Below are 25,685 nucleotides of genomic sequence, written 5' to 3' on the forward strand. Positions count from 1 at the left end.
TCGGGGCGATGGCTCTCCTCACAGCGTGGCCCTCATCAGCAGAGGCAGGTCGTCTTCCTGAGCGTTTGTGGCGCTCCTCTTAGAGATAATGTCCGAGTTTTCTTTACATACCTGTAGCTGTTTTTACTTTTCTGTTTTTGAAGTCAGTTTGTGTCTTGACGTGTCCCTTGCAATATCCCTATCGTTATATATGCTGTGTGCCTTATGAAATGCTGGGATCTGGAAAATCCAACCAACCAACCCACCGGCTCCTCACCGTCTCCACCTCTGCCTTTGACTGACACCTCAATCTGTCAATCGGAACCGCCTACCATGCGATTGGTCGGATGGCGTTTCGGGGGGCGGTGCATGCAGAGAAGCCAACAGAGCAGTAAGCGCAGCAGCCGGAGTGTGGAAGATGACAAGGAGGGTCACCTGGTGTGCCGGATCGGCGATTGGCTCCAAGAGCGATGTACAGCCACCTTTCGTAAAACTTTACCTCTCTACTTTCTACCCCCCTTGTTAGACGAGACCTCTCCTGCCTGGAGGGGCCTCTAGTGCGCGTGGTGCCTTAGCGGGGCCACCAGTAATTGCCTGAATGACACAGACACTAGCAACTTCCATTTTAAAGAGTGTAGCAGTGAGAGAGAAACCTTTTTTGTTTTTGAGAATTTGAATGCTGTGAACTTGCAGGAGCTGCCAACTCCCTGCCCTCCAGAGTCTCATGCCCAATTTCTTTTCTCTCCTAGATGAGATTGTGGGGAACCTGGGTGAAGGCACCTTTGGCAAGGTGGTGGAGTGCTTGGACCATGCCAGGTGAGCGAGCTGGGGCAGTACAGCTGGCTCTGGATGTGATCTTCCTGGGAAGAGCTGGCCTGAGTTCTTGAGGGTGGCAGCTATCAGAGCTTAACTTTTTTCTCTTTGAAGGGTGGCATTAAAGTAGGGTTCTGACCTGTCCATGTTGGGGTTTTGCTGATCCCCTGTAATAAGGGAGAAATTCTTGGGTCCTGCAGGTATGTGGCAACACTGCCCAAGAATTGTTGCTCAGTGAAAGATTCTGCTCTAATCTCTCTACTTCTCCAGGACTGTAGTGGTGGATATCAGAACAAGGCCAAGGCCCCAGCTCCCCTATGGCTTGGAGCTGCCTCTATAGCTCCCCTATGGCTTGGAGCTGTGATAACTTTTAGGTTCTTGGCCTGGCAAGGGGCTAGGAGTACCACCAAGCCCAGCCCTAAGGGCCTAAGTCCCATCCCCTGAGGGTCTGCCTTTGAGGCTGTGCAGACCTTAAGTCGAGAGAAACATGACCCTGGGCTTTCTCACCAAGCAGGCCGCTGCCTTCTTCAGTGTGGCTAGGGTAGTGTGCGGTCTCCACTGAGTGTGCTCAGGAGAGTGGGGTATACCTATGTGTGTCATGCTGCACCTCCCTCTCTCCCAAGCCCAACAGTGCAGTAGTTTTGTTCCTTCACCATTCCACAAGACTAGAACATTTGCTTCCTCTCATATAGGTCTGGGTTGGGGAGGCCACCTCCAGGGAGCCAGTTGCCTCCCTGCTGTAGGCTCTCTAGTTGGTTTGGCACTTCAGCTACAAAGTGCTCGTGTCCTCATTGGAGCCGCATGCCACCCATATGTGGCCCTCTCGCTGTTGCAGAGATGAATGAACATACTCAGGGTTTGCCTGCATCATACTCCAGTTAACGGCAGAGTTGGCCACCACTGCGCTGTAGTGCTCCTACATTAAATGGGGTACTCAGGTCATTCAGACCCAGGCATCCAGCCTTCCCTGTGGCCACAAGGTAGACTGAGAGGAAGTTTCTATTTGCTCCAAGTTTCCATGCAAATGCCTGTATGACTCAGTGCGGCCCAAGAGGTTAGGGTTGGGACCAGTGGGTGGAGGGACATGCACAACTATACCATGGCCAGGTGGAGACATGGCAGACTCAAGTAGGCGGTCTGGGCTGCTCCTCTCTTGAGGAGCTGGAGGGAAAATGAGCCTCTGGAGTTACTAGGGGGCAGGTGGAGGGTCCGGGGAACCTTTACTTTCACTCAAAGGACTCAAAGGGAGCCAGGGCCAGTGGGGGTTGTCACGCGGAGGCAGAATTCAGCTCAGTGAAAGGCAGGGTCTTATTGTAAGAGCCATGCAACTCTGGCAGGGCTGCCTTGGAAGTGATGAGCTCCCTGTGCTGAGGACTGGGATGCCACGGAGGAACCCTGTTTCAGGAGGAGGCCGGAGTGCATGACCTTTCCCCTGAGGTCCCTTCCTGCCCTGAGAATCTGGGAAAATAGGATAGGGAAAGAAAAGCAGGGAATTCTCTAGAAGATCCCTTTACCCTGGGCCTGTGAGCCTTAGGTACCACCGTCAGCCTCCCTGAGGCCTCAGACATGCCCTTCCAGGCTAGGGCTGTCTCACTCAAGTTCCCCACTGGACATCTGAATTCTAGTGGTCCTTTCCTGACAGGGCCTGGCAGCCAGACCTCAGCAGATTTCCTTCTCTGCTGGCTCCCTGCAGATGGCCTCCTGGGGTGGGGTTGGGGGTGGGAAGCACAGAGCAGGGACTGTTAAAATCTTCCCTGGACACTTAAGAAGGGTTCCTGGCATTTTGTGGTCACTGATAAACGCTGTGGCAGGTAGGTGCGGCTGGAGAGGGGTGTGGTAAAAGGAGTGGCCCTGGACCCCACAGTGAGAGGTACCCTTGCTGGTACCCCTGCCTCTTGCCAGATCTTTACTCGATCCTGGCACCCCCATCCCTGTTTGCTCAGACTTGCAGACAAGCTCAGGAAGGTCAGGAGGTGCAGGAGGGCTCTGGGTGGGACAGCCTGGCCAGGGTTGGGGCTGCCTGGCCTATAGGTTAGGTCACTATGTGAGCTCCTGGGCTGGCGCTGGGTAAGCAGGATTGACCTCTACTCTCCCACACTCCCTTGGGAGCTGGCAGTGGCCGAGAACATAAAAGCCTAAGGCTGGCATGGATGCCAAGAGCATTAACTCACAGATGTCAGGGAGCTTGCTGTTGGGTGGGCAGAGGTCTGGTGTTGCATGGGGCAGGCTGGGCATCCAGTATCTGCTTTCTTCAGTGCAGGCTGCTCCTGGAGCAGTGTTTGTTGGGAGTTGCTGGATTGGGGTGGTGGGTGGGGGAAGGACTGGGCAGCTGCTGATGAGAACCTCTGTTTCCTTCCCGGGTACCAGAGGGAAGTCTCAGGTTGCCCTGAAGATCATCCGCAATGTGGGCAAGTACCGGGAGGCTGCCCGGCTAGAAATCAACGTGCTCAAAAAAATCAAGGAGAAGGACAAAGAAAACAAGTTGTGAGTGTCTGCAAGGAGTGGGAGGGAAGCCTTCAGTGGGGCTGCTGGACCCCCAGGGGCTTAGTAGTGTCCCTTCACCCGTCTGCACTGTGCCTTCTCCCCACACTCAGAGCCAGGGGAGTGTGGCAGAGGTCTTGCTGGAAGCCTTTAGACTGCAGTCCAGGCTCCACCTCAGCTGGCTCTGTGGCCCGAGGCGGGCCTCCCAGCCCTGCATTTGTGAATTGGGGAGCTCACTGGGTTATGTTGGGCGTAAGACAAGATAAAAACATGAAGCCGTTTGGGGCTTTCACATAGTAGGAGATACCCAAAGGAGGGCCTTTCTGTGGCAAACACACTGAGCACTCTCCTCCACACATTGTGCTGAGCCTGGGCAGATGGGTGAATCCAGCACACCCTCACGAAGCTCAGCAGAGTGGGCAGGTCGAGAAAAGCAGCACCAGTCCTGCAGAGTGCACTAGCACTTTCCATGTCTCCCTCAGCAACTCTGAGGCAGGGCTTCTCCCACATCATAAGTAGGGAAGCTTGGAGGGCTTGGACCAGAACTCTGGACATCTCCCATACCCACTGCAGGAAGCTTAATCCTTGTCCAGAGCTCATCTGGGGATTGGGCGATGGCTGGTGGGGAGAAGTGCTCTTGCTGTGGTTCTCTTGCATTGTGTGTATCTGCGTTCTGGTGTGTGACCCGGTGGCCTAGGAGAGAGTTGGGAACTGTCTTCATCTGAGAGAGGGGGTGAGGCAGGCCCCCAGCACACAGCCTGAGCCCTGCCCATCCTCCTCCTCCAGCCTGTGCGTCTTGATGTCTGACTGGTTCAACTTCCACGGTCACATGTGCATCGCCTTTGAGCTCCTGGGCAAGAACACCTTTGAGTTCCTGAAGGAGAATAACTTCCAGCCTTACCCCCTACCACATGTCCGGCACATGGCCTACCAGCTCTGCCACGCCCTTAGATGTAAGTGTCCACCCTCAAAAGAAGCATGGGCAGCCACATGCCTACAGCCAAGTCATCTGGTTACTTGTCCCCATTCATTCCAGCACGTTACTAACCATTCTCCTGGGCCTGAGGGACACCAGATCCCCTTTGGCAGAAAGGCCTGTCTTCAGGTGGGAATCTCAGTGTGAGGATGGAAAGGTTAGGGCTCCCTCCAGGGACCACCGGACCAGCCTCTCTACCCCCAGGCACTCAGGAAGAAAACAGAAAAGAACTGCTCCAGAATTGGCCTAACCACCAACCCCACCTCCCTGCTTCATGCATGGGGTAAAAAGGTAGAAGCCTGACCTGACAGGGCCACAGGTCCTTCCCACATGGAGACCCTCTGTGCAACCCTGACTTGTCATCTCCCTGCCAGCCTTGAAAAGCATTTGGTGGTGCCAGGGCTCAGCACTGTAGGATTTGCAGTGGTTGCAGCAGTACAGAAAGGCTCCTTGGTGAAGTTGGTAGACCTTGAGCTAGAATATAGAATAGCTCAAGGTAACCCTGCATCGCTCCCCTACCCTGAGCACTGCTACTTCGTGATAGGCTGCAGGCCACTGGGGTGGGAAGCCCCACATGGATGAGAAGACGGGTGTCTTCCTCCTCCCACAGGATTTGCAAGATGGGACAAGGTTTCCAAGCAAGGGGAACAGCTTGGTGAGGCCTGGAGCCTGTTATGGGCTGAGAATTGGCTCCAGTGGAGTAGGCTATCATTGGGGAGTCGTGGGCCACACAGTTGTGAGGGTCTTGAGTGCCAGATGGGAGCCTTGAGCTGAAAAGTGACTACAAGCAGGAAGCCACTGTCAGAAGGGGCTGGGCGGGAAAGGCTTGCCTGCTCATGACTAGCGATGAGAGGCGGGGCTGGCTTCCTGGGTATGCAACCTGTGCACTCAGTCACACAGGACCTTGTGCTTGATTCTTAGTAACTTGAACAGGGGACCTGCATTTTCATTTTGCAAAGGGCCCTGCAAATTATGTAGCTGGTGCGGGGAAGAGGGAACCAACTCAAGGCTGTTGCTGTAGCTTTGGTGAGAGACAGGTGAGGAGGCCTGGTCTCTGCAGAGGAGAGGTGGAGGGAGGTTTTTCAAATGGCAAATTTCTTTCCCACCCCCCTGCTGAAGTATCAGAACCCTCCAAGGCCTCAAGTACAGAGAACTCTTGAGAGAGAGGCCAGCACAGAGGCAGGCTGCAGTCCAGCTCCCTGCTGAGGTGGGGGTGTGAGGAGCTCTGGCAGTTGCTGGCATTGGAGGAGGGGTCTGGCCTAGCGCTGGCAGGAGAGCCAGCTTCTCATTTGCCTACTTCCCCTTCTTTCCCTGCTCCCTTAGTTCTGCATGAGAATCAGCTGACCCATACAGACTTGAAGCCAGAGAACATCCTGTTTGTGAATTCTGAGTTTGAAACCCTCTACAATGAACACAAGGTATTGGTGGGGGTAAGGGTGAGGCCCTGCTCCAGGAGTGGGTTACCCACTGGTGTGGACTCCTGACCTGGCAGGCCTGCCTTGCCTTTCAGAGCTGTGAGGAGAAGTCAGTGAAGAACACCAGCATCCGAGTGGCTGACTTTGGCAGTGCCACCTTTGACCATGAGCATCACACAACCATTGTGGCCACCCGTCACTATCGCCCACCTGAGGTGATCCTTGGTGAGTGACTGTATGGCCTGTGACCTTGTCACACTGGACTGTTGGGAGGGTATAAACAGGCAGTGGCATGCCTGGCAGTCTCTGCCACCCAGGGCAGGCAGAGTTTCTCAGACCAAGAGGCCAGTGTCATGAGACACAGGTGACTGACCTGGCTTTATCTGTTAGCCTTACTGAGAGAGGGCCTTGTAATGGGATTTGGGCAAGAGTCCTGCCAGCCAGTGTGATGGCTGCCCTGTGACCTCCAGGCTGGAAGCATAGGGCCAGATCTCACAGCCTCTCCCCATCTTGGCTTTCAGAGCTGGGCTGGGCACAGCCCTGTGACGTCTGGAGCATTGGCTGCATTCTCTTTGAGTACTACCGGGGCTTCACACTCTTCCAGGTACAGCCACCCCACATCGCTCCCCTACCCTAAGCACTGCTACTGTGATAGGCTGCAGGCCACTGGGGTGGGAAGCTCCACCTGGATGAGAAGACAGGTGTCTTCCTCCTCCCATTAGTCATCATGTGAAATTCAGAGTCTTAAGGATGTAGATGCTAAAGGGAGTGCACAAGTCAGGGGAGCTAGAACACTCAGAGGAGTCTTATGCTAGGCCGTCGAGGATGGAGGATGGGCAGGAGGTGACCTGACCTTCTAGATAAAAGGCACAGATGAATAAAGGCATCAGGATGGGCTGGGACAGGGCATGTTCTGGGTAGGGAGCGAAGAGCTAACCAGAGGGAAATGCAGCCACAGCCCAGTCTGCCTCCACCCACAAGGGCTGAGGAGCCTGAGCCTGAGCACAGGCTGGCAGGAGAAGCTGGGGCTGCTGCTTCATTGGTAGGTTTGCATCTCCGGGGGCAGTGAGGGCACTTGCCCATCTTTCTTGTTCCTTATTCTCCTTGAAGGGGCCAGAGCTAGGACTGACCCCCTTGTACTGTCCCTAATCTTCCACAGACCCACGAAAACCGAGAGCATCTGGTGATGATGGAGAAGATCCTAGGGCCCATCCCATCACACATGATCCACCGTACCAGGTAAGGACCCCAGTAGCCCCCTCAGGGTTGGTATAGGGGCCTTTCTCTTTTTGGCTGTGGGTCAGCAGGGTACTGGATGTGGTGAGTCTTTGTTGGACAGTCCATGGGTCCCAAAAACCTTCCCTGTGTGCCCCTGCAAACCTGTTGCCCTGGTTCTGCTGCTGTCTTGGGAGCTGCTCTTCCCCACCTCCCACCAGAGGCTTGTCCCCTTTCTACTCCCACACTTGACTCCACCCCCTTAATTTTCAGGAAGCAGAAATATTTCTACAAAGGGGGCCTAGTTTGGGATGAGAACAGCTCTGATGGCCGGTATGTGAAGGAGAACTGCAAACCTCTGAAGGTCAGTTTCTGGCTACCCCCAGCTCAACTCATGCCAAGGAGAGACCCCAGGCACTGGGCAGACATACAGCAGAGACAGGCCAGGCCACTAAAGGCTGCCTCCCCGATCCAGCTCTATGGGAGGCAGCACCCAAGACTGCTGGATGCTGGCAGTGGGGCTTCTTGCATACTGTCCCAGAGGGGCCCTTGGCCCTACCCCTTCCCCATAGGGTGGCTATGAATTGGGGAACACCGGAAGAGCCAGATGTCAGAAACCCTGCTGCTTCCTGTCCCTCTCTCTCCGCGAAATTTTGGGAAGAACTAGGCAGGACTGAGGTGAGGGGGAGGGAAGACCTAGACATGGCCAGGAAGCCAACTGCATTTGGTCTCTGTCAACTGCATTTGGTGCTCGGGCAAGTGAATTTCGCAGAGGTGATCTCTACCCACTTGTCAGGACTTTGCATGTGGGGGCAGAGGCATCAATCCAGCAAGACATCTAGTAGCCTGGCAAGTTCCGAGCAAAACGTTAAACACAGGCATGAAAGGAAAGGAGCTGCTCATTGTCCAGGAGGGCGGAAGTAGAGTCCTCCAAGGAGGCAACACTGCCTCCTCGATCCAGTCCAGCAAGGCATCCCAGAGGCAAGGGGACCTGCTGTGGCTTCCCACGATCCTGCCGTCACACTGAGGCACCTTGTGTCCCTGAGCAGAGTTATATGCTCCAAGACTCCCTGGAGCACGTGCAGCTGTTTGACCTGATGAGGAGGATGTTAGAATTTGACCCTGCCCAGCGCATCACACTGGCCGAGGCCCTGCTGCACCCCTTCTTTGCTGGCCTGACCCCTGAGGAGCGGTCCTTCCACACCAGCCGCAACCCAAGCAGATGACAGGCGCAGGCCACGGCATGAGGAGATGGAGGGCGGGACTGGGCCGCCCAGCCCCTTGACTCCAGCCTTGACCACCAGGCCCCAGGCCAGAGCCACCCAATGAACAGTGCAATGTGAAGGAAGGCAGGAGCCTGCAGGGGAGCAGACTTGGTGCCCAGCTGCCAGAAAGCACAGATTTGACCCAAGCTATTTATATGTTGTAAAGTTATAATAAAGTGTTTCTTACTGTTTGTAACCCCTGGTACCAGTGTGTCCATCTCCAGGCTCCTTGCCTTCCCCTTACCTGACCTTATTAATAAAGTCTTTCTTAGCAGTTCAGCTTGTGGAGAGCTAAGTGTGAACTGGGCCAGGCACAGAAGAGCTAGGCAGGGGTAAGACCAGAAGTGGGGATGTCCTGAGCCCAGGCTGCTGAGCAGTCCTAGACGGCACCTCTGCCCTGCTGGCTCCTGTACCTCTCAGCCCCAGAGAACGTAACGGAATCAGCCCACCGTGACTAGCCAGTTGGGGTCTGGTTTTCCGCAGCCTGCCAGTCCCATTACTGGCTGGGACTTTAGGCTGTATGTGCCCAACAACTATGGTCTGCTGAGGGCAGGAGACGAGTGGGGCGGGTTCCTAGGCTGGAACAGGCAGCACCTCATGACAGCCTACAGAGCAATTCACACGCCACAGGACTCAGTCATTCAGCTTTATTTCAGTGCTGGTTTTGGTTCCCTAAGAGCTGCACGAGTGCTAGGTTTCACCACGTGACTGGGGGCCCCTTGGGAACTGGGTACTATGGGCAGGATGCCCCTGAAAAGAACTGAAGATGGAGGAATCATACTTAATACCTCTGGGGAAGGCCCAGGCTAAGGATGAGGGCAAGGACCAGTCCCAGTGCCCCCTGGGGAGAGAAGAGGGAGACGCTTGGGCACAAACTCCCAGTGGCCCCGCAAGGCTATCATCCCTGGATCTTGCTGGAGTGGGCAGTCTCCTGGGCCAGGGTTCTTGTAGCTTGTTTCTCACTGTACCTAATCAGGGGGCCTAACTGCATTAACAGGCAGCCAGAACCTGCCTACCAAAATGCCTGTAACCTAGACTGCTCTTCGGATTGTGGCCAAGAGAGGGCTCCGGCTTGGGAGCTGCTTGGCCCTGAGAGTGAGCAGAGGCTCAGAGAATACATAGCACAAGGGTTACAGTCCCTGGCCTCTTCCTATTGCTGGAGACAATTTAAGACTGAAGGGAAGATGAGAGGAGGGGCCAGCCCTCTACCCTGGCTCATCTGCTTCTGGCTATGCTCCTACAAGGAAAGTGGTAACAGCCTGAAACCCATGGTACCAGGGCCTACCCTGTGTCCACAATCCTCGGTAAGCCCTTCTGCCCACCCATCCACCCGCTCAGCCAGTCTGGGCAGACACAGCAGCAGCAGCCTGAAGCCCTGAAGCAGGCTTAAGCACAGGTTCTTGGCAGGAATCCCTGCCAGGGTTCCAGGTATAGATCCTGTTCTACCAGCCTCCAGGGCCTAGGGCTTGGCACCTTAGGATTTGAGCATCAGTGTGTTCCTATGGTTGGAACCCACACCAGCTAGCTCATCCAGAACTAGCCTCATTTTGCCATCTTTGAGACAGGGTGCTGGCCCCAAGCCTGTTCATCTAGACTGGACAACTGTAAAGGGTTCAAAGCCCAGATGTTTTAAGAGATGGGGTGGAGCTCAAGCAGGGGAGCCCATGTGCCCTGCTCTGGGATGACAGCTGCAAAGGACCATTTCAGGGGAAGGGCAGAGGGGACGAAAGAGTAGGTGGGGCATGTATGTGCGGGCAAAGGGCTGGAGGAGTGGTGGCCTAGGACAGAAGCACCAGGAAGCCTCTTCTGGCTCAGCACCAGGCTCCCCCAGGGATATCCCCATCTGAGGGGTCTGGCCCCAGACTAGGCAAAGGCTCAGCCTGCTCAGTTTTGGGGGTGGGGGCGGGCACTGCTGGCAAGATGGGCACTGTGGTTCTACAGTAATATAACCTTATACTACCTGTGCTGAAGACGACAGAACATAAAATCCCAATACAGTAACACCATCCTAATGCCGCCCCCTTCCCTACCTCTGAGTGATGGAGGGAAAAGGAGGGAGAGATCCTTGGAAAAATCAGCATAAAACTTGGATCAGCTCAGGAGTAAGGGTCAAAACCCCCCAAATCAACTTGTGGGGCTAGGGGAAGGCCTGGTCTGTCACAGCCCTGGAAATGAATGGAGAGTGCAGGTCTGCCCTCTGGTGGACAGCTGCCACGCAGCTGGTTCTACAGAGGAAGGGCTGTCTGCATGGGGAAAGCAAGGGAGACACAAAGCCACAAGCTCTGAAATAGAGCAGGTACAGGCCCCCAAACAGGACCTGGCCCACTCCTCAATGCATGTGCCCAGGCCCAGTGGCTGTAAACCTGAAACACAGTCTTAGAGAGCTGCCTACGGCTGTAAACAAAGGCCCACCTGGCCGTGCAGGGGGCTGAGGGTAGAGATGCCTGGAGCTGCTGCACGCTCAGCCTGCCGCCCAGCCCGGAACCCAGTGGGAAAGACTTCCCTAGCTAAGAGCAAGTGACAGGTCAGTTTTAAGTAAGTTCTGTTCTCTCACAGAAGAAACAAACCCAAAAGGGAAAAAACTTTAACAAGGTCCATGAAGCTTCATATCCTTAAGGCGTTCGTTATCAGAGCAGCAGGGGACAGCAGGGTCCTGCCTGCGCAGGAACCCTCTAGGCAGAGTGCAGTGGGATAACAAACTTGCAGCCAAAGGGTGAGTGGTAGTTGATGCCCACCTCCTGGAAGACCTGCTGGGGAATGCCAATGTCGCACAAATAGATACGGCCTGCGTGTTCCCCCAGTGGCAAAGGCAGGCCCAGTGCCAGTGACCATTTGGCATCAATGCCCTGTTCGACTTCATGCACGGGAGGGTCTATGCTGAGTACTGGTGCCCGGTTCTGGTTGGCCCAGGCCACAGCAGCCTTGTACCAGGGTTGATCCCGCAGGAAGACGTTCTCAGGGCAATCCAGGCAGTTGATGACCAGGTCCACAGGGCTAGTGGGCAGATCTGCAGGTGGAAAGAGTGCCATCTGAAAATCCCTATAAGCAGAGAGCAGCCCAGGCTGGGACTAGGGCCCAGGTCGTCCCAAGGGTATCTCTGTTTTCCAGACACCACTCCGATGCCTCTCCAAAGGCTGGCCTTCTTAAAGCTGGGCCAGGGCACAGGCCCTAGGAGTTGCAAGCTGGCTGGGCTGAGTGCTAGAGACCAAGTTGCAGGTCAGCCCAGCAGACCACTGCCCTCCTGGAGTTCTCAGGATGAACCACTGTCCTGCTCAGTGTGCAGAGCTTCTCAGGGCACAAAGCCCTCACCTCCTTTGCCTTCTCAGGCACGCCTCTGTATATTCAACTAATGCCCTGGGCACCTTATGACCTCTGGGAAGGCAGAGTCCACTGTCAAGGTGGCTGTCACAGGGAAGCCCCACTCAGGCCCAGCAAAAACAGGAATTGATTGCTATCTGCTGACCGACCCAAGAAGGGTGAGCAGGTGAGAGCATGCTTATTCTATTCCGGTTGGCCTACTCATTCTACTCTAGCAAGCCTGTCCTCTCTCGTACTCATTATCTCATAGGAATGGGTTTCCCACTCAGCCCAACCTTAATTAAGAATTAAGAGAGAACCTCTCCCAGGCTCCTCTGCTCTAACCAGGCCTCTGGAACAGTATTAGAAGGGGATGTCTCACCAAGTATATAGATCCTGTACTGGCCTAAGAGGTTAAACTGAGAATAGCAGAAATCAGACCAAACTTAATCGTTGTTCAGACTTGTGTCCGGGAGCAGCTGGGATAGGAAAACCTTTGGGCAGCAAGAGGAAGAACTGCCTAGAAGGGGGCATCATGTTAAAAATTACAAGAAGGGGAACCCACACCAGGCCCCCTTCCAAGCTCTCAGCCTAAAGTAATATTTCTCAGCTAGAGACTCACAACTTCCCTGCTTAGAATGTGCCGTTGGGGGCAGTCTCTGTGGGTGATGAGGCTCTCAAGAGTGAGACTGGCATCCTATCTTCTGTGTGCCCACAGGAGCCTGGCCTGAGACTTAGGAGACAAAGGTTCTGGTCCAGGCTTTGCCCTTGACTCACCATCTGACCTCTGGTGAAGTCCTTTCTCTGGGCCATATTTGCTCTCTCCAATTCTTACCCCTGCCATTCTCATTTAAACCCATTCCAATCAGACTCTATCCCTACCACTCCACTTGAGACTACACTCGTCAAGCTCACCAGGAGCCTCCACAGAGATGCTAAATCCAGTGGTCGATTCTGTCTTCCTTTGACCTTAACCTAGAGCGTGGCTTGCTGACACAGCTGATGACATGCTCCTTTCTTCACTTGGCTTTCAGCTACCATACTCTCCTGGTTTTCTTTCGCCCTCACTGACCATTCCAGTCCCATCTCCTTGGTTAGGCTCTTTACTCCCTGACTTCTAAATAAAGAGCTCAGTTTTCCAACTTCTGTATCTACTCTCTTCCTATGTGACAGCATATCCAGGCTCCTCATGGCTTAAATATTCCCTATGGCTTGTAAGTCTAGGCTGAATCCTTTCACTTCAGATTCATATAACTCCTTCCCTATCAACATTTCCACCTGCATATCCAATAGGTGTCTCAAGCTGAGCTTCTGCTGTTCCTCCCCAAATCTTCTCCATCAAGCTTTCCCATCTCAGTGATTGCACCTCAGTTACTGAGGCCAAAAACCTTGGAGCCATTCCCAAGTCTCTCTCTCCCACCCCCATACATCCAATCTGTGGATTCTATCTCCAAAACTGATTTAGAAACTACCTTCACCACCTTTGGCACTACCACTCTGTCTTAGCCACCATAATCTCTCCCATAATCACAACAGCATCCTGACACCTCTGTGTACTCCTCTGTGTAGTCTACTCTCAAATAGCACCCAGAATGATCATCTGGAACCTAAATTTGATTATATCATTTCCCTACTTATTCCTTCAATGATGCCCATCTCACCAGAGTAAAAGCCCAAATCCTTGTGGTCATCCCCAAGGCCCATCATGACCTGACCCTGAAATGTCCAGGTCTCCTACTCTCTACCCAGTCCTCCAACATGCCTCCTTTCCCTGCTTTACTTTTATTCATATCTCTTACTACAACTACACGAGTATGTTACATACTGTTTGTACCTCCTAACCAGAATATAAGCTCCATGGAAGAATGGATTTTAAAATATCTGTTGCCATATCCCTAGCATCAGGAAGAGTGCCTGTTCAACAAATATTTGTGGAATGGACCAGTGGGTCCCCAGCTTTTCATCTGAGTAGTGGGAGAGGGAGAAGAGTAAGGGGATGGAAAATAGTATATTACTGTTCTAAGACTCCTTAGAGGCAGAGCACCATCCTTACACACATGGTGCCTTTCCACCTGTTGCCACTGGGTGGCATGACGAGACCATCAAACTGCTAAGGAGGGAGGAGGCCTTCAGCCCAGCCCTGCATAAGTGCTCACCTTTGAGGCTAGACACTTGTTGGCCTTGGGTCTTGCTGAAGAGCGACAGCTCGTTGGTGATAGATTCCAACATCTTGACAAAATTGGGCAGGAAAAGGATGACCTGGACATCATGGTTGGCTAGGTGCCTTCCACAGCTGATACCCTGAGCCCCCTTCACATGAGGTCCACACAGTAGAGCCACTGTAGGCCTCTGGTGAACATTTTTGGGATTCAATCTGGAAAAGAAGGTGAAGAAGCAGTATCAGCTACAGACTTGCCAATCCCTTGCACCCTATACCAGACAATTGCCTGTAGCACCTATTGGTCTCAGATCTCTTACCCACTGCTCACCATGTCCCAGGCTCCAGAGGGGGACAAAATCCACTGCAGGCCAAGTCTATAGGGTGGCATTCCCGTTGTCCCAAACCCCAGCCCCACGTCATTGCTGGGTCCTCCCACTAAGTGGTTCACCCAGATCCTGCGCCACACAACGCTGTTGCCAGAACACTGCTTTGCTGACCCATGAACACTCAGTAGTTCCTCTGCAGCCTTCTCTGCTCTTCTTCCCCAACAACGTGTCTGCTTCACTCCAGCAGGGCTGGTCTCATTCTCTCCTGCACTTGTAAGGCTCTTTCCTGCTTATGCTGAAACTACGGCCCCTGCCCAGAAAGCCTTTCACATTCCAAACTCTGACCCGCCTTTTCTTAGAGATCTAGCTCAAAGCTTACCTCTGCTGGGATGACTCTGGCTCATGACTTTACCTCTCCTCAACTCCTAATAAGCTCACAGCAAGTACCATAGCCCTCAATTCTCCTCAATCAGTTGCCAATCCAAGTTCTCTTTACTGAGCTTAGTAGCTTACTGAAGCTAATGAAAGCAATGCTGCAGGCATTAACAGTACCTATTTCATAAGATGCTGTGTGGATATTGGATGCCCAGCACTTAGCACTGCCTAACACAAAGAAGGTACTCAATCAGTGCTGACCATGGAGGAGGCAGCAGGCTAAGGGTTACCTGGCCTCCTATGCTAGCAGCTGCCTTGGATGAAGTAGTCACTTCCAGTTTTCTGCTATTCAAAGCTCAGACTCCTTTGGACTCAGAGAAGTCACAAATAAGGAGATAAAGAGGATTAGCCCCGGAGCTGTGCCGAACTCATAGGCAGCACAGCTGGCTCACGGGGCGGCAAGGCAGGGAGGAGATGGACGGCAGGGCCATAGGTCCCTGCCTAGTGGCGGAGCAATGATTGTCACTTACTGGTTTCCCAAAGGGAGAAAGATGACAAGATGTTGTCAACAAGCTAAGAGGAGCTTCATAACTGCCCCCATTCCCAGACACATTTTGGAGAATTTAACAATCTACTCTACCTTCTAGACACTAAACCATTCGCCTTTCCATTTCTGCATTTAGAGGAAATATAATGAGAACTGCTCCCTTCAGAGGATGCTGCAGAGTTGTGGAATCTGACTCACTTTGTTCCCTAAAAGGGTTCTTCCTCTCAGGGAGAACCTGTCCCACCCTCAATCAAAAGAAGCAGAGCACAGCATTCACACACCCAGCGGCAAGGCGAAGAGTATATGGGCACTGGAAATGGACCTATGTGCATTAGAGGCCTGGCTGGACTGTGTACCAGCAGTATCATGTGGGCAAGTCCCTCAGTTCTCTGAGCCACAGTGTTCTCATCCAAAAACACAGGGCTATTATTTAGCTTTGAGGCGAAGTTATGAGGACCACATTAAATTATGCTGTGAAAGCACCGTGGAACACTGCATGGCACTTGATATACATTAAACTTCAAGATTACTAACTACAGGTCTGATTTCTCAACATCAGTAACTGCTACAAAGGACAGGAGATAGACCTTTGGACAGTTCAGACACTAAGAGAAAAAACTGGCACAAGAACAGCCAGCCCCGAGAAGCTGGCTAGAGAGGAGTGTGATTTGGTAAGGACATTCAGCTCCTGCCCCAAAACTACTGTTTCTGGGAAGCCACTTAATGGTCTCAAAGTGCCCCCAACAGTGGCTCTGGGAGGAGGTGCAGGAGACACCTGACCCACGGGCCTGATGCTCTTTCAGAGGGTACCTCACACTACCCCTTCCTATAGGCATTTCCCTGGCTCTTCCCTGGCACAGGAGAGCCCAAAGATCTAACAGCTAGGAAGCAGGCCTAAATCAAGAGACAAGAAAAACTAACACTCCAACCCCCAACTCAAATAGGATGAGGGAGATGGAAATCTTACATCTGGGTTGGACTAAGCCTGCTTGAATCAAGATCACTTCAGAATCAGGAGATGCCTTCCATCCAAACACATTATCAGGCCCAGAGAATGAAAAGAGGCTGGAGTGAGGAGCTCCAGGATTTATCTGCAATATCAGTTTTCTGGCAAGGACTCCCAAACACCATGGCTGGAAGCACAAGCCAAGGACCAGGTTCCATTTCGCAAATAGGGAAGAGGCCCTGTGGGAAGCAACATCCTATCATGTGAGGCTTTGGATCTGTGAGTGCTGCTCAGGGAAAAGAGGCTTTCTTTGCCCCACTGAACCCAGATCTGCCCTGCTCCTTGGAAGCCACCTCCCCACTCCAGACACCAGTCTCCCACAAGGTTGCCCACATCCTCCTCTTTACTGACAAAGCCAATAGGCACTTGTCAACTCTAATTTTGATTGATCTCTCAGCAGTACCACTGCCAGCCATTCCTTTTGACTTCAAATACTATTTCCTTGGTTCTTACACGCTACCCTCTTGGTTTCTTACCTCTCTTGATTTCTTCTTCATCCTCCTAACTGTGCCCTACATGCCGATGTTCCCCAGAATCCCACCCTAGGCCCTTGCTTTTCACACCTTCTCACATGATCTCATCTACTCTTACACCATCTACAAGCTGACAACTCTCAAATCTCTAGCATCAGCTCAGACCCTTTTCTGAACTTCAGACTTTTTTTCTTTTTTTTTTTTTTCTGAGATGGAGTCTTGCTCTTGTTGCCCAGGCTGGAGTGCAGTGGTGTGATCTCGGCTCACTGCAACCTTCTCCTCCCAGGTTCAAGCAATTCTCCTGCCTCAGCCTCATTAGTAGCTGGGACTATAGGCACCTGCCATCATGCCTAGCTAATTTTTATATTTTTAGTAGAGATCAGCGTTTCACCATGTTGGCTAGGCTGGTTTTGAACTCCTGACCTCAAGTGATCTGCCCACCTTGGCTTCCTGAAGTGCAGGGATTACAGGTGTGAGCCACCATGCCTGGCCTAAATTTCAGATCCTTATAGCTAAAAGACTATTTGGATATCTTACAGGTATTCCAAACTCAACACATCCAAAACAAAACCCACAATCTCTCTCAAACCTGCTCTTCTTCCCATGTTTCCTATCACAGTGAATGTGTACCATCATCCAATCAGATGTCCAGGCTGGAAAGCTTGAAGTTCACTGATTTCTGACACTATACTTTCCATCACCTCTAAAATCCATTCAATTACCTTGTCCTGCTGAATTTACCTTAACAACAAACCCTCATCTGTCCATTTCTCTTTTTTTAAAAGAGACAAGGTCATATTAAAAAAAAGAGAGAGAGAGAGAGAAAGAGAGACAGACAAGGTCTCACTATGTTGCCCAGGCTGGCCTCAAACTCCTGGGCTCAAGCAATCCTCCCACCCCAGCCTCTGGAGTAGCTGGGATATAGGCATGCATCACCAAACCTATTTGTACACTTTTCTGATCCCTGCTTCCCTAGTTGGGCCACCATCATTTGGGCCCTGGCTCAGTTTTCTAAGTGTTGCAGTTTTCTACCTGATCTCACTGCCTTCAGTCTTGCCTCCACTGAATCTACTGTCCTCATTGTAGCTAAAAATCATCTTTTTAAAACACAAGACTCACCATGTCATAGCTCTACTGAAATCTCTTCAGCAGCTCCCTACCACTCAGCTATACTGAGGCCCTACTTTCCAGCGACAGAGTAACTTACAGATTGCCAACAATTCCATGGTCTCTTGATTCTCTCTGCCCTTGGCACATGCTACTTCCTGTACTTAGAATACCTTCTTCTTGGCCAGGTGCGATGGCTCACACCTGTAATTCCAGCACTTTGGGAGGCAGAGGCGCGCAGATTACCTGAGGCCAAAAGTTTGGGACCAGCCTGGACAACATGGCGAAACCCTGTCTCTATCAAAAACACAAAAAAATTAGCCGTGCATGGTGGCACATGCCTGCAGTCTCAGCTACTTCGTAAGGCTGAGGTGGGAGAATTGATCAAACTCAGGAGGTGGAAGTTGCAGTGAGCTGAGATTGTGCCACTGTGCTCCAGCCTGGGTGACAGAGTGAGTGAGAACCTATCTCAAAAAAAAAAAAGAATGCCTTCCTCTTTCTTGCTTGCCCCTGCTAATCACCCCTTGTTCATCAGGGCTCCGCTTGGATGCCAGTGCTCCAGAAGCGTGACTGGTTTCTCCAGCCTGCGGCAATAATATGGCTTACTGGAGAATTTTGTTCCCTCTACCACAGCACTAGACTTTCTAGAGACCTCACTGGGCTACTGGAGGAAAGGTGCAGTATTTTATTCTTCGTGTCCCCAGTGTCTAGCAGAAGGTCTGGCACCTGGTATCAGTCTGTCCACAAATAAGGCACTGCCCTTGATATATGAGCATAAGGGGCAGGTGGGAAGGTGCCAAACTCCAGCTCCCCTACTCAGTTGTCAGTGTGGTTCTGGAAGTTCTCAGATATGGAGACTGATTTGCATCCCAGCCACGTAAAGTAAATGATGAGTGCCAAAGGCCAGGTCTCCGAAGGTTCCTAGAAGGAAGGCTTCTGATAGTTAGCAGGAGTCTCAGGCCAGATGGCGGCTGTCAGGAAACAGCGGGTCAAAAGGCAGTTTGCCAGAAGAAGAATGAGGACATCTAGGAGATGGGTCTAAGGAGGGGCAAAGAAACCTCGCAGCATCCAGGAAAGTGACTTCAGAGAGATACTCCCATCAGATGGGCAGAAAACTGCCTAATGAACTCGTCTGTGTGTATGGGAGGCATTGTGATGGTGGCCAAGCAGAGCTTCTTCACTCCACATTGAGTCCCTGCCAGTTTACAGGCATTTACCTGTTGGGTCCTCCAAGGAGGGTCAGTGCCATCTGACTGGCACACACACCTGTCATCTCCAGTCTCCGCTCCAGGGTCAGCCCATGCTTCTCAGCCACGGACAACAGCTTTTTATGTAGCTCATAGGAAACACTTGGGACAACCAGGCCAGAGTCTGCAGTTCAAAAGGAGAAGAGAAAGGGAAAGTGACTACAGAAACCAGGTCCAAACTGGGTATACTCTATCCAAGATTCTGCAAATGCCAACATTTTACCATGGACCACCCTCTGGCCCATCCTCTTCATCTTCCAGGACTAAGGCACACTCTGAGTAGTGAATGGTGAACCAAGTAACAACTTGTTCCAGGTCACCACAGAGTGGGGACAAACTTAAGCTCCCTTAGCAGTTTAGCTTTAGACCACGAAAGCCAAATCTACCAGGATATATTTAGTGCTATCAAGACCAGCACACAGCCGGTAATAGCAACCTATCAGGCACAAGAGAAGAGAACATGATTTTCCCAAAGTGGGGGAAACGCCATCTTGGGCAGCAGGGTTTCCTCACAAGCAGGTGCCTTGTCCTTCCTGAGAAGTGGAACAGACACAGACACTAGCTAACCCTGATGGCCCTCTGGTCCCTGCTGTTCTCCTCAACTGTAGGGCAAGAGGACTTGTTGCATCTGCTTCCCTCTTCCTCTTCCTTCTCTCTTCTATTTACCCTTCCTCTTTGATTAAGAAACTCAGCTAGCAAAGTTGTTTTCTCAAATAATTTGTCATTTTCTCCCCATCTGAGTTGGGTATAACCCAATACTCAAAACAGGGAAGGAGTACAAGTTAAGTAAGCTATGGCTGGCTTTAAGCTACTTTCACCATTAAAAAAGGGCAACTTTTACAAAAGTTGGGGAGAATTAGTCACTGAAAGTACACTATGGAAAATACTTGGCTTTTCAAGGCTCAAAGCCAATATCTATGGCAGCTGATGTATGTGAATAAGTCCATAATATTATTATATGCACCAGTGTCAACATACCAGGAAAGAAACAGCAAACCCAAAAATTGTGATCTGCAATGGACAGCTCTTACCTTGACAACCAAGGTATTGCTCCCTCCAAGAAGCCAATGCTGTCTTACAAATGCCAAAGCCACTGGGTTGAGCAGCAGACCCTTTCCCAAAAAGCCCCATTTGGCTTCACTGGCCAATGGACCAACAAATGCAGATTCTAATTAGCAAGTCACTGTGGGACTGCATGTCGCTAGCTTTGTCCAGCTAGATCAGATACCTTTTTAGATCCTGTGTCCTCAATTATACTGGACTGTCAACTGCCTGAGGTAAGGAAATTAATCTTTTACTATTTCAGCCTTCGCCTTCTCAACTTGTTCCATGTACACTTATCAACAAAGCTGAGTTCTTATCAGGTACTCAGACATACAAATGATGCAAAACTAGTGCCATTTCTGGTCTGGTCTAACTCTAAGGTAGAAGAGTTAGGGAATAAAAGTTAATAAAATTTTCAGTACATTTATCTCATTGCATCGTTCCAGAGTCCTGTCTAGAAAAATCTGTTTTCTTCACTGGTCATGTCAGGAGAACTCTCTTGAGGTTCTATCAGGTCCAGTCCTACCTGCATAGATTCTTAAAACCACACAGAATGAGGCTATAGCTTCATGTTTTAGCAACAGGAAACCAAGCACAAAGACTGAACCTATAGGACCCAGGTCTGTATCCTCTCAGGGAAGGCAGAATAATAATGTCATGTAATGATGATGATAAAAAATGTCTAACATATCAAATAAACACTATCCTGTTGGCTAACTGAGCCCCTCTACCTGTCCAAGTCCTATTCCTGGGCTGGAGAGAGGCAACAAACAGTGCCATTAGGAGCACTGAGTCTCTCCTCCCACCTCTTTCTGAAATGTCAGTCATTGGTATCTCAGGTGCCAGTGCTGGAGGCTGCAGTCTGACCTTGCACGTCAATAGCTGATTAAAACAGCCATTTTTATGGCCTGCTTCAGGCACGCACATATTATCAGAACTAATCAGGCTGAACAATTTTCAAAAGTCCTAAGCCACTAACAACTCAAACCTATCAGACAAGTCACGCACCTGACTACTTCAAACACCCTCTTTACCTGCAGAGTCACGCAAGGCAGAGCTTTCACTCGTCTATGCATTCCTTCACCTATTTATCAGAACTCTTTCTGCTAGATTTGAAATGGGTCAGGGCAGTGAGTCTTGGGCCTTCTACAAATCAAGCATTCTTTCTGGGTCTGGCTCTTGTGCTATGTGTACAGGCAGGCAGCCCCTCCCCTGCCCCCTCATTCTGAGGGCTCTCTGGGAGCAGGCAGAAGCATTTTCTGCTAGCCGTTCCCTCACAGTGTTTAAGAGTACAAAACTTAATGGTATAGGAGAGGAGACACCAGCTGGCTAGATGCTGCTGCTGGAAGCTGTGAGTCGCTTACCATCTCCTCACTTATCTGTGTTGGGGGAAGGGGCACTGTTGGTGAATCAGCATATTTTTGCAGCCTAGAGAAAGACAAAGCCAAGAGCTTTTCTGCTCAGAGTCTGGCAGTTACAAGGTCTAGAACTCTACTCTGACTTTCCTCTGAAAGGAACGTACAAACACCACAAAATGTTCCTTTTAAACATTTATACACGTAAGTCCAACGAGTTGGACTGGCTTATCAGAAACAGACCAAGGGAATAAAATAAATTCCAAAGGAAAGGAACTAAGACCATAGCGTGTAAATTGCAAACAACAACACTGCTACTGCCAAAGCCTGAACATGAGCCAAGTCTAATTATGTTTGAGTTGGAAGGTAGATCTTTATTGTTCAGGATTCAAGGCAGTAAAATCAGTTGGTAAGGCTTCTTTGAGTATTAATATGTATTTTATAGCTGCTGGTGAAACAAGAAAGGAAGAGATAATTATAACCAGTTCGTGACAAGCAGGGAACTTCTTAGGATCTGATTGACCTTAGGGTATCAAGGAAGACAACAAGTACACTCAGTACAGGCCAGGAAAGAAAACTCCTCCTTGCACACCTGCTTTCCACTGCAAGAGGCTGAGGCTGTCTCTTCGGACCATGGAACGCAGTGGTCCAGCATGCATGTGCCGGCTGCAGTCTACCCCTTGTCAGGTCATCACTTTGGCACTGCTCATTCCAGCACACAGCATTTCAGGCCTTTCCCTCCCTTATGGACACATACGCATGTCCACACTCCCCCCTACACAGACACCCTTCAGTACCATGTCCAAGGTTCCTATCTCCTTCAGACCTGCCCAGTCTTTCTGTTGTGTAACAAGGCTCCCACAACAAAGTGTTATCTCAGATCTAACTCAATCCTCTCACTGACTGGCCCTTTAATTGGAAAGGCTGCATGTGTCCCAAGTCTTATCAATAAGGAGCACAGCTCATTTATAGGCATGGGATTTCTCCAGGACTATGACTTCTGATTCTATTCTGTGGCAGTCACAAAACTGAGTGCTGATGTCACACTGGTTCCTTTAGGGATATAAATCCACTGGTAAATTTATACTCCCTGACCAGCAATGTATAGACAGTCCCTGGAGATCTCCACTAAAGCTACCACAAACTGGTAGTAATGCAATTTAGTGTCAAGTGTTCTCTGAAGGAAGGATTTGTTATAAGAAACCTAACTACACATTCACAATACTCTTTATTAGACCTGCTGTGATCTGGCAACCTTTACCAGGTACCCAAGCTGCACCCCAGACACCTTGGCCACCTTCTGGTTCCTAAATTCTCCAAGTTCCTTCTGGCCTCAAGAGACAGTTCCCTTCACATGCTTTCTCTATCCCAGCATTTTATTCTCTCTTCTGGGGCTCTATTCTCTCTTCCAGTGCTATCCCTACACAGCGGGCTCCTCACCTGTCAGGTCAGCACGCTGCTTACTTCCCTTCATTGTATTCAATATATCTGACTCCACTCTTAAGTGGGAGTTGAACAATGCGAACACATGGACACAGGGAGGGGAACATCACACACTGGGGCCTGTCGGGGGGTGGGGGAGGGATAGCATTAAGAGAAATACCTAATGTAGATGACAGGTTGATGGGTGCAGCAAACCACCCATGGCACATGTGTATACCTATGTAACAAACCTGCACATTCTGCACATGTATCTCAGAACTTAAAGTGTGTGTGTATATATATATATATATATATACACATCTGACTCTTTCCCCACCTCTTCCCTTCCCCACTTAAAACCAGACCACCCCCGTGTCCACACTGGACCTCATTCCTTCATACTGGAACAAGCTTTGAACTTTAAGACGCAAAGAACTGCTCAACAAGAAACTTACTAATTATGAAGGGAAAAATTCTCTTTATGAGGAAGAAATCTGGTGGTCAACACCTTACCAAGTGGTCAAACAGCCCCAGTGATGGGACAAGGAGATACAATGTACTCCCTGATGTGACTCCTTGAGAAAGACACAGCCCTACCAAAATCCTAGAAAACATGTTTAACATGAATCAGATAAAAGGGAAACAAACAATACATCAAAACTACGAGACATTCTGCAAATCAACTGGCCTAGATTCTTCACTAATATCAATATCACAAAGGACAACAAAAGTTGCAGGAACTGTTCTAGTTTAAAGGAAACAGAAGAGATATGACAGCTGAATGTAGTGTGCAATGGATGATTAAAAATACAGCTATAAAGGATATTACTGGGATAATTGGAAAGTTCTGCATACGGAGTATATTAGATAATACTTCTGTAATAATTTAAATTTTGCTGAGAGCAATCTTGTAGTGTGCTTGTGTAGAGCAATATATACATATATATCATACTAAATTTATGTGCTGTGGAAGCATTTAGGGATGAAATCTAATGAGTACAACTAAATCTCAAATGGTTCAGAAATATGTGTGTGCTCGTATGTATTTATTTTATATAAAACAAATGTGTCAAAATGTTAACTGATGATTTAAATGAGGGGTATATGGTTGTTCATTATACTATTCTAGTAATTTTTCTGTAAGCTTGAAATACTACTGAGGATAAAGAAAAATCTGTTGCCAAGGCTGCTACAGAACACAGTGTCTGCATATTAAATTAGAAAAAATGACCTCCCTAGTCCTTTCCAGACTTTTTTTTTTTTTTTTTTTTAAAAAAAGACAGTCTCTTTCTGTCACCCAGGCTGGAGTGCAGTGGCGCCATCTTGGTTTACTGCAACCTCCATCTCCTGGGTTCAAGTGATTCTCCTGCCTCAACCTCCCAAGTAGCTGGGACTACAGGCATGTGCTACAACGGATAGCTAATTTTTATATTTTTAGTAGAGACAGGGTTTCACCATGTTGGTCAGGCTGGTCTCAAACTCCTGACCTCAAGTGATCTGTCTGCCTCAGCCTGATTGCTGAATTTCAAGACGATGGTATATACATAGAAATCAAACTTCTTTCTCACTCTGTTTAGGCACCTGTGGCTCTGGAATGGCAAGAGGGCATATATTAGCAAAGCAGTCACATTAGCAGGGACCAGTGCATTTCTGGAATGACCAATGGGCAGTTTCATAAAAACTCAGATGTCAGGCTGTAATGCACTAGGCTCCAGATACTCTAGCCCTTGTTTTGAGCTTAAACTCTTGGAAAACATGTAAGAAGCACAATGGTTCATTACTGTGCTAGGAGTCCAGTCAAAACACCTATCTTAACAGTACTGCTCTAAAACCTCATGAGATCACCAATGATCACAACCAAGCCCTTCAAGTCTATGACAACCATCCACCCGATTACCCAGGCCCAGGAACTCTGAAGGATTCCAAGGTAAAGAAAAGGACTGATAAATTCTTCCACTTCTGGCACTGAAAGATCTGCTACAGCCTGAGGTTCCCCAACTCAACCAAGTCACTGTTAAGTAAGTCTGCCTGCCGGAGACACAAATTCAGAAACTAGGCTCATTAGCTCTGTTCAGTGAAAAGTTGTGACACTTCATAGAGGAGCACAGGATTATCCAGTGCAGGTGTTCTGTCCAGAACACCACCCAGAATTTATTTCCTGATGTCTCCCAGTGGTTCTCCCTCAGAATGACATCCTTGTGGCACCTGATCTAATCCATACACATATAGTCGGGAAATGAAGTTGGGGAGGGGTTTATGGGGAGACAAGGCAGGACCCTGCATGGGTTGGGTCTATGGGTGAGAAGGCAATGAGATGCTGACCAGCTCCATGGTGGCAGACACTTGATTCTCTCAATGGGAAGAATTCTCTGCAAGAGTACAATAGCTGCCAAAGGAGACCTCATTACCTCCAGGGTAAAATTCTTCAGCGGCACTAAACTCCAAGTGCCACTTCAGTGGCAATAAACTTCAGTGGCAATAAACTCCAAGATTTATTTCTTCCTGAATTCCTTTTGAACACACATGTAAAAAAATCAAAACAGATTTCTTGACTACCTATTTTTGAGGAGATAAAAACACTGCTGGTCTTGAAAGCCTTAGACTCTTGGTGACAAGAAGCAGAGGAAGGCAGCTACGGCTCAGAGGCAGGAATGGAATGCCAGCTGTGAAAGAGACAACTGCTAGCCTGGAATTTTCTGAAAGCCAAACTTGTCCTGAGAGCTAGATACATCCCCACTAAGACTCAAAGACTTAGCCATCCAGGGTGAGAAGAGTACAGTCACAAAGCAGCAGGAACAAATCACTTGTGACTTCACCAGCTGCCTCCCTTCCTAGCAGATACCAGAACGGCCTTTTCCAAAAGAAATGAGTATTGGTAAGAGGTGCTCGAGCTCAGACCAGAGCACCTCACTCAAGCTTAACTGGATCCTTTTTATTTTTATTTTATTTATTTATTTTTTTTTTTGAGACGGAGTCTCGCTCTGTCGCCTGGGCTGGAGTGCAGTGGCCGGATCTCAGCTCACTGCAAGCTCCGCCTCCCGGGTTCACGCCATTCTCCTGCCTCAGCCTCCCGAGTAGCTGGGACTACAGGCGCCCGCCACCTCGCCTGGCTAGTTTTTTGTATTTTTTAGTAGAGACGGGGTTTCACCGTGTTCGCCAGGATGGTCTGGATCTCCTGACC

At 50.0% G+C, this 25,685-nt stretch overlaps 2 protein-coding genes across 6 annotated transcripts in view; one reads left to right on the plus strand and one right to left on the minus strand.

The window, feature by feature from the left end:
• Window positions 1-8,423, plus strand: part of CLK3 (CDC like kinase 3) — a 14,810-nt gene extending 6,387 nt beyond the window's left edge. The window contains exons 4-13 of one of the 2 annotated variants that reach the window (XM_008015882.3): window positions 355-451; window positions 729-795; window positions 3,160-3,276; window positions 4,060-4,226; window positions 5,573-5,667; window positions 5,760-5,889; window positions 6,186-6,268; window positions 6,824-6,903; window positions 7,153-7,243; window positions 7,929-8,423. In XM_008015882.3, coding sequence (XP_008014073.1) covers window positions 355-451; window positions 729-795; window positions 3,160-3,276; window positions 4,060-4,226; window positions 5,573-5,667; window positions 5,760-5,889; window positions 6,186-6,268; window positions 6,824-6,903; window positions 7,153-7,243; window positions 7,929-8,105 — 1,104 coding nt within the window. In that variant the 3' untranslated portion in view covers window positions 8,106-8,423. The other variant, XM_008015881.3, reaches the window with a different exon arrangement.
• Window positions 8,424-8,776: 353 nt separating this feature from the next.
• EDC3 (enhancer of mRNA decapping 3) overlaps window positions 8,777-25,685 on the minus strand; it is a 61,334-nt gene continuing 44,425 nt past the window's right edge. For all 4 annotated transcript variants that reach the window (XM_008015876.3, XM_008015878.3, XM_008015880.3 and 1 more), the window contains 3 exons: window positions 18,654-18,807; window positions 13,598-13,815; window positions 8,777-11,151 (listed from right to left, as the gene is read on the minus strand). In XM_008015876.3, the coding sequence (XP_008014067.1) occupies window positions 10,817-11,151; window positions 13,598-13,815; window positions 18,654-18,807 (707 nt within the window). In that variant the 3' untranslated portion in view covers window positions 8,777-10,816. The remainder of the gene's footprint in view (window positions 11,152-13,597; window positions 13,816-18,653; window positions 18,808-25,685) is intronic.

This window comes from Chlorocebus sabaeus, chromosome 26 (assembly GCF_047675955.1).
Source record: "Chlorocebus sabaeus isolate Y175 chromosome 26, mChlSab1.0.hap1, whole genome shotgun sequence".
NCBI classification, from domain to species: domain Eukaryota; kingdom Metazoa; phylum Chordata; class Mammalia; order Primates; family Cercopithecidae; genus Chlorocebus; species Chlorocebus sabaeus.